This window comes from Alosa alosa, chromosome 2 (genome assembly GCF_017589495.1).
Source record: "Alosa alosa isolate M-15738 ecotype Scorff River chromosome 2, AALO_Geno_1.1, whole genome shotgun sequence".
Classification (NCBI taxonomy): Eukaryota; Metazoa; Chordata; class Actinopteri; order Clupeiformes; family Clupeidae; genus Alosa; species Alosa alosa.
In genome coordinates, this window is record NC_063190.1 from 28488565 (window position 1) to 28497394 (window position 8830).

Here is an 8830-nt window from a genome sequence, read left to right on the forward strand (position 1 = left end):
TAGTCAAACACCCAGTGAAACAAAATAGAAACATTTGCTGCTATTATGTAACTATGTGAGGATAAAATACATGTGCAAATAGAAAAGGTTTCCATAACATTAAAATAAGGTTTGAAATATAAATCAATAGTTGTAATAAAATCCTAATAAAAGAATAAATATAGCTAATAATTCCCTGAATAAAAAGTGAAACGGAATGCAACTCCTCGTGCAGCACAGGTGTTTATCCACTAGGTGGCGTGTTGTGTCATCATCTCTGCTTCCTCAGGTCCAGACAAGCGAGACAGACCCTGCAGAAGAAAACAGTAACAGCATCAAATTGAGGAATACTATCAGGCAGGTCTCAAACAAACACACACATACAGAGAGAGAGAGAGAGAGAGAGAGAGAGACAGAGAGAGAATATCTGGAGCAGGGTGACATAGCTGATCATGCACACAAACACATACACACACACACACACACCTCTACAGCTCTGATCTTGCACGGGGTGGCATATAGCTGGTCATTCTTCTCTGCACCCTTGATATTCCCCTCTGCACCCTTGATGTTCTCCTCTGTACTCTTGTCATTCTCCTCTCCCGTGTCATCCTGACCTTTTGGGATGCTCCCTTGGTGCACTGATACGTTGACGTAGTCCCGGAGCTGGACTCTGCGCTTCTAGGAGAGGAATCAGGACACAGGATTGGATGACTTTTACTGTACTGTATACAGTAGATGCCTTCAATCAAAACAAAGGATTAGGTGATTGTGTCATAGTATGTGTTCAGGTGGGATATTCCATAACATACAAAAGAAGGTTCTAGTGCTCCCCCTGGTGGCCTTGTAAAGGCTTGCGCTGAGACCTTGTGGAACTCAGAGGATTGAGTGCAACCAGAGAATGTCTAATAGGAAGAGAATTGGCACTGTCTGGTTACTTCCGGTTTCTGGACTGGTTACAGTTCCTCCTCAGATTCCACTTGAGGGCTGGGCGAAGTGCAGAATGCATTGAGGTCTATGGAGCTTTACCCCTCAATATCCACTTTTCTCTGGATATAATTTTTGAGTAGTAATTTGAATGTTGCATTCGCTAGGAGAGGCAAAAGAAAATACACACTGTTGATTGTTATATTTTTTTTTGAAGTCACGTAAGTCTTCTAAAAAGCCTTTCAAATATGTCAATGACGTCATTCATTAGCACAATGCTAGCGTGATTTGGGCAACAACGACCCAACCTGTAAGAAATGAAAAGGACATAAGTACTCGTTCATTCAACTTTAGATCTAAAATCTATATTGAACTTGCATAAACTACAATAAAATCTACGATTCTTCCACGACAAGCAGGTGAAAGAGATACATTTAGCCATCTAGCTCCATAGACCCCCATTCAACCTGCACTCGCCCGCGATCACCCCCAGTGGAATTCTAATGGAACTGCAACCAATGTCGATACAATGAGGCTTAATAGGAAGTGCCAAGGCTCTCCGTAGACGGGCTCTGGTGCAACTCAGACTTACCTCACAAACAATCACAGTTGTCACGACAACCACCAACACTAGAGCACACACACCTCCCAAGATGTACACGATCTGTGGAGGAAGGCCTGGGAGTAAACACACAAACACACACACACACATGTTTTTTTTGGCAATTGCACTGGTATTAGATTGATATAAAACTCTATACATCTATAGTTAAACTCAACTAACAAACTACAGATCAGAAAGCTGCTCAGGCCTTATACCCACAGAACCGAAGCTACTGATATCCACAACACACACACACACACACACACTCCTTTCAGATCCCACCCCTTACCTGACAACGTGATGTTTTGGTCTTCCTCTCCAGTTCCTTCACTCAGATGCACTTCTGCCTGCAGCACTCCATCAGGGAACATGTTCAGCTGTTTGGGATTGAAGTCAAAAAAAGCTGAAATAAACCCACTGGCCACCTGCTCACACCTCCACCCACTGGCCACCTGTTCACACCTCCACCCACTGGCCACCTGTTCACACCTCCACCCACTGGCCACCTGTTCACACCTCCACCACTCGCTCCATCCCTCTTTCTCTCCCTCTCTCCCTCCCAATATACATCCCTCTCTCCACTAACTCTATCCCTCCCCCATTCCTCCCTTCAATGCCTCTCTTTATCTCTCAATCCAGTGCCCCTCTATCCCTCCCTCTCCTCCTCTAATACCCCCCTCTATCCCTCCCTCTCCTCCTCCAATGCCCCTCTCTATCCCTCCCTCTCCTTCTCTAATACCCCTCTCTATCCCTCGCTCCCTCTCTGCCCCTTCCTCACCCCTGGTTCTCTCTCTACCCACCTTGCAGCAGTACAACCCAAAGTCCTCCATGCTCACGTTCCTCAGGGTGAAGCTGCTGGCTGTCGTCATGGTGACACGTCCTTGATGGGTGTCGTTGAGCCACATCTGTGACCCCGAGGTCATGAAGACGAGGACCTTACTGGGCGCCGCCCCTCGGTCACACCGGGTCCACTCCACCATGTTGATGTGGGAGCTGTTACGATCAGGAACCTCACAGCAAAACAGTATCTGATTGGTGTAAAAAAAAATTAAGCATATTCAAAATAAATACAAATTAATTAACTGGTATTGTGGTGTAATTGTTAAAAGGTCGAGTCCTCTAGCCCAGTGGTTCTCAAACTGTGGTACGGGTACCACTGGTGGTACGTGGACTCCTTCTAGTGGTACTCCAGGAGTCTCCAAGATTTTTTGTTATAAAGATGACATAATCACTTCAAATTATATCAATATATATATAAAATTAAAAATCCTTTACAACACAATCACTTAAGTTAAATTTGAAAAAAGTAGGCCTATATTCGTTTTTATATCAGCCAATAGGAGGCCTACTAGTCTAGTTTAACTGTATGGAGCATTAGCAAATGGTTGGCAAGCAAAAGATGGCAAGTTGTGCAGGCTACAGCGCCCGTACCATGAACGGGTCTGAGCACCCACGGGGACCCAGGTTCGAGTCCGACCTGCGGTCATGTCCCGATTCTACCCCATTTCTCTCTCTCCCACTTACTTCCTGTCTGTCTTCACTGTCCTGTCTGAATAAAGGCAAAAAGCCCCAAAAAATATATTAAAAAAAAAAAAAACATCCATGCAATCATGGCTTCAAACGGGAAGTATTAGAAAGAGAAGTGTGGTGAATATGTTCGAGCAGAAACGGAAGCTGTGGTGACAATGGGCCCAGGCCATGTGACTAGTGAACCCATGCAAGTGGGACCCATGCAAACTTTGCCAATGCAGTAAGAAACACGCTCGGCAGACAGCCGGCTGAGCTCTGCCCAACAGCAGTCTCACTTCCCACTTCAAAACAAGTTCTGGTTTTAATGCAATGCAACAATTTCCTGTCATTCAACCCTACCATGAGCACAGGGTCTAAATTAAACAAGATAAGTGTTAAAAGGTTGATCAGCTTATTAATAGGGTTGCACTGCAGTCATTTCACAAGTTGTATGTCCAATAAGAAAGGGATATAGTCCTGATGATTTAAAATGTTTTTTATGACTGCTTATCACCCGGAGAGAAGAAATACTCTTTTCTAATTGGCTGGCAGGGTGGCTTTTAATTCTCAAAAACGGGACACCTATGAAGTAGATCTGGTACAAAAAAAGTTTTATCGCCGTTCCATATCAATGCTTATGAATGGTAACTCTACAACGATAGTAGGATGACGGTTGAGCCTGGAGGCAGGCTTTGCAACAATGGAATCAACTGTAAACAAGCTAACTGTCCATGCGATCGCTGTTATAGGGCCAAAGAAAGTTGTACAGCTGAACTAGTGAGCTTCTTTTTAAACGGAACCGCGTATTTCTTTTGCTTTACAGTGGCAACTGGGTGATAAGCGAGATAACGGCCTTCGAGGTGTGTCCAGTTACGGATTTAATGGATTCGGGAGGTGCGCTGCGCGTCGGGGAGTTCTTTGCCACTCGCCCTCGTCCATTAATTCCATATAACAGGACACCTCGGCGGCCGTTATCCCTTACTTACACGCTGTATGTATGTACAATAACTTGCAAAAAAGAAAAGGATATAGTCCTGTTGATGTCTGACTTTTCCTAAAAATGTTTGCATTTCCATTTCAAATAATTTTCATGAATGCATACAAATAAGGTAAAGAAAGTATTTCATCCCACTATTCATAGAGTGCCTCAACAGCTAGAATGCATAGTGTACTGATGTTTGGATTGAAATGTGCTTTTTGATGCCATTTCCTTTGCTTATTCTCCTGACTAGCAGCGGTTTATTTTGTCCTCTTTTTTGTAAACTTGACTATCTCCCACAGCATGCGTACTACTGAGCTGATTTTTTAGTTTTAGTAATTTAGTTCTCCACAGAGGACATGTAGGACTTTTAATTGGTACCAAATGTATGGGGGTAGGGTTTTGGGAACTTCCTCTTTCTCTTCCTGGAGGCCTCTCACATAGACGCCGACAACAGAGTCCATAGACATGACACAAGTCCTACTGAGTTCGATGGTCATAACTTGGCCACACACTTTCAGTTGCTATTTGCTGGAGCAATTTCTTTTTTCTAAAGTGAAAACCTGATTTATCTGTTCAGATGAAAACAGCTCCTTGGCTTTGATGGCTAACTCACAGCAGGCCAAGAGCAAGCGGTTCATCAGTAACAGGCTTTGCCGTTACTGTTCATTAGTTCAACAGATTTGGTAGCTGCTGTTCATCAGTTCAGCAGGTTTACATTAACCTTAGGCCGGCTGCAGACTGCAGCTGTGGCGTGAGCATGGCGTGCCTGTTGTATGTCTGTTGCATGGCGGCTCAAGCTCACGCAGGCAGTGTGCAACCTCTAACCAAACAGTCCTTACTCAGAGTCAGTGCTGTTGAAGCTGATAAAACATAGCTGCTCAGCCAAAGAATATATATTTCAGTGTTATATATACATACCAAAAATTATACCAAATACAAATGTATATACTGTACATGTTTAATAACACATTTTACCCACCAAAAAATGTGCATTTGAGGACGACCACTACTCAACTTTACGTTACATTCATTTTACTCATTTAGCAGACGCTTATCTACCCATTACCGTATTGCAATTATTATATTGCAAGGCCCAATATCCCCAGAGCAGCATGGGGTTAAGACAGTGGAAGCCGGAGAATTGAAGCCACAACTTCTCAGACTAATGCAAGCTAGCCCTGCTCCTTAACCACTACTCTACCACCACCCAGATGTTGACAGTAACCTACCGTAACAGCAGACCAGTATGATGACCTTCACCCATGTCCACCTCAGACAGACATCGTCCTCTGGACCCTTGCCACAGCCAGCCATCACTCAGCCTGATCCGAGACGTGTGTGTGTGTGTGTGTGTGTGTGTGTCTGTGTCTATTTAAGAGCAAAACCTCTTCCTTTTGCATGTATGATGAGAACCACAAAGCATGGTGTTGAGAAACAAGAGTGCTGAGAGAAGGCTACAGACAGTGACATCACTGCATCTATCTATCTATCTATCTATCTATCTATCTATCTATCTATCTATCTATCTATCTATCATAACAGTGCCGTCTACACCAGCATTCGAATGCTTCATACTTGGAAATACTTACAACTTCACGTTTGGTTTTGCATTGTGCGTATTATTCAGATTGTCTTTACGAGAACTCTCAATGAGGGTTCTTACAGGTGTAAGGAGAGTAACAGCATCTTTGTGGGTTAGCCTGGGATTTGGGATAAGGAGAGTAACAGCATCTTTGTGGGTTAGCCTGGGATTTGGGATAAGGAGAGTAACAGCATCTTTGTGGGTTAGCCTGGGATTTTCTGGTTGTTTTACCGTTATCTGCTGTAATTCCCACACATTGGAGCTTTTTACAGTGATCTGCTGTAATCCACACATTGGAGCTTTTTACAGTGATCTGCTGTAATCCACACATTGGAGCTATTTACAGTGATCTGCTGTAATCCACACGTTGGATCTTTTTACAGTGATCTGCTGTAATTCCCACACATTGGAGCTTTTTACAGTGATCTGCTGTAATCCACACGATGGATATTAATTCAATGTGAGGACTTGCCCCAGTAATGTTCAAATGATTTGGCAACTTCCAATTACTTATCAACGTAACTTCTTCTGATCTAAGTGACATCATCAATAACCTTTATGTGTGACATCATTCCATAAATATATATTTCCTAATTTAAATGCTCCCTGAATAGTCTCACTTAATTTATCCAAACAAAATAAAAACATGCTGCTATTATGTAACAATGTGAGGATAAAATGCATGTGCAAATAGAAAAATGTTTACTTAACATTAAAATAAGGTTTGAAATATAAATCAATAGATATAAAAAATAAAAGTATAAATATAGCCAATAATTCCCTGAACAAAAAGTGAGACGGGAATGCAACTCCTCATGCAGTACAGGTGTTTAACCACTAGGTGGCGTGTTGCTGTGTCGTCATCTCTGTTTCCTCAGGTCCAGGCAAGTGAGACGTACTGTGCAGGAGAAAACAGTAATAGCATCAAACAAAGGAATACTGTCAGGCATGTCTCAAACACATACACACACACACACACACAAACACACACACACACACACACACACACACACACACACACACTCTACATGATCTGATGCAAGGTGCCATAGCTGGTCGTTCTCCTCTGCACCCTTGTCGTTCGCCTCTCCCGCGTCATCTGGACCTTTTGGGACGCTCCCTTGGTGCACTGATACGTTGACGTAGTCCCGGAGCTGGACTCTGCGCTTCTAGGAGAGGAATCAGGACACAGGATTGGATGACTTTTACTGTACTGTATAGATGCCTTGAATCAAAACACAGGATTAGGTGATTAGGTGGGCCCTATGTTGGCAATCTAAAACGCATGGTCACTGGCGAATAGCTTAAATAAATGTAGTGGTTTGTCCAGTCCACATTGGGGGTGGTTTTGTTATCAAACATCGGGCACCTGGCGCAAAAAGGTTGTCTTATGTTTCTTAATCAGTCATGGATGTGTTTTGGGCGTAACATCCTTTAAACAAATGACAATTACATCTGTCATTCCCTTTAATAACAAGCAGCGCAACTTCAAACAGCGCATCGGTATTTTGACAGTCAGCGGCGCATTTGAAGGAATCTACTTGCACACAAGATCGTTTGGAACAGGTGTTCCACTAAACCATGCTTTACTAAAACCTAACAGAGTAAAGCCTACACACATCTGCACTCGTCTATTATTTGAACTCATAGGAAAAGTAAAACTACACGATGTCATAGCCAACGACAAAACAGTAATTACTTTCACTATTGACTGACAATGGGTTACCATCGAAAACATAGCCTGAAAAAAGCAACACTTACCTAGCCTAGAAATCTAGACGCACCCTAGCGGCAGCAAATGTAATTTGCAGCCAGGGTAGTCTAGCAACTCTCCGTTGGCTTGCGAGCTGAAAAAAACTAACTTTGGTCAGGCTAATCACATTGTGTATAGAGTCGATGGACAGGGTTGGTGGACTGGGCAGAGTTGCGATGGTTCCGCGTGAATTCCCTGCTACTTGAAAACAAAGAAGATGGATGCTGCTACTGGCGAACAGCGGTCTTTGAATCGCAACTCGAGTTTTTCAAATTTTGATCAAAAGTTTTATCAACTAGCCAACTAGCTCCGCTGGTGGGAAAACTACATCTTGATGTGGGTCTGGCTCGTCAGGCTAACACTTACCCTAATAATGTTCAAATGACATTATTACTGCAGAGAAGTTGCTGCTTACATCTCGTGACAGTGCGTCTTCAGCTGTGCTTCATATGTGCCTTTTGCTATAGACCAGGTTTTTCTTGGTCAGTGGCGTAATGCTTTTTAGATGGTGTGTAAAAAAGCTATTTTTAGATCATGCGTCAGACCACACCTTAGGCCGTTAATTGCCACACCCCTGGGCGCATTGTGTAATAAAAGAGAAGGGCATGGCGAAAAAACTTGAATGTAAGATAGGAATACGCTTTGCATCGTGATAAGAATACGCTATGCGCTGGGTTTTAGATCGCCAAGATAGAGCGCTTAGTATGTGTTGAGTTGGAATATCCAATAAGTAAGGGACAAAGGAGTTGCCTCCCCGCTTATCATTCGGTTGCCACTATAGGCAATAGGCAAATACCTTTAACACGCAAAGGAAACAAGCGGTTCCGTTTAAAAAGAAGCCGACTTGTACAACTTTCTTTGGCCCTATAACAGCGATCGCATGGACAGATGGCTTGTTTATAGTTTATTCCATTGTTGCGAAGCCTGCTTTCAGGCTCAACCGCCGTCCTACTATGGTTGTTATAGTTACTATTCATAAGCATTTATATGGAACTTTTTTTACCAGATCTACTTCATAGATGTCCTGTTATTCAGCCAATCAGAAAAGAGTATTTCTTCTCTCCGGGTGATAATTACACTCTCAGAGATAATGCGCGTCGGGGAGTTCTTTGCCCTCACCCCCGTCCATTAATTCCGTATAACAGGACACCTCGGAGACCTTGTGGAACTCAGAGGACAGAGTGCAACTCAGACTTACCTTACAAACAATCACAGCTGTCACGACAACCACCAACACTAGAGCACATACACCTCCCAAGATGTACACGATCTGTGAAGGAAGGCCTGGGAGTAAACAGACACACACACACACACACAAACACATAAACACACACACAAACACACACACACACAAACACACACACACACACACACACACACATATTTGTCATTTACATTAACTGCTCTGTAACACTGGTATTTTTATATAAAACTATATACATCTATAACTGTCTAGATAAAGGAATAGGGGAGAGCCGGGACAGTTGAAACACT

At 43.1% G+C, this 8830-nt stretch overlaps 1 protein-coding gene across 1 annotated transcript; it reads right to left on the reverse strand.

Moving 5' to 3' along the window:
* Positions 1-23: 23 nt before the first annotated feature.
* Positions 24-5391, reverse strand: LOC125291010. Its single transcript, XM_048237518.1, has 6 exons — positions 5231-5391; positions 2311-2538; positions 1800-1887; positions 1499-1584; positions 466-660; positions 24-290 (listed from the first exon to the last, which is right to left on the reverse strand). Exons 2-6 carry the CDS (start codon positions 2488-2490, stop codon positions 231-233), a joined length of 609 nt encoding a protein of 202 aa, XP_048093475.1. The 5' UTR covers positions 2491-2538; positions 5231-5391; the 3' UTR covers positions 24-230.
* Positions 5392-8830: the final 3439 nt, after the last annotated feature.

Bases quoted from the DNA above. Each gene is read 5' to 3' on its own strand.
- LOC125291010 (XM_048237518.1), bottom strand. From the start codon at position 2,490: ATGGTGGAGTGGACCCGGTGTGACCGAGGGGCGGCGCCCAGTAAGGTC. The intron at 1,888-2,310 runs GTGGGTAGAGAG...AATCCCAAACAG, and splicing joins TTGGGTTGTACTGCTGCAAG to CTGAACATGTTCCCTGATGG. The intron at 1,585-1,799 runs GTAAGGGGTGGG...GTTTACTCCCAG, and splicing joins CCAAAACATCACGTTGTCAG to GCCTTCCTCCACAGATCGTG.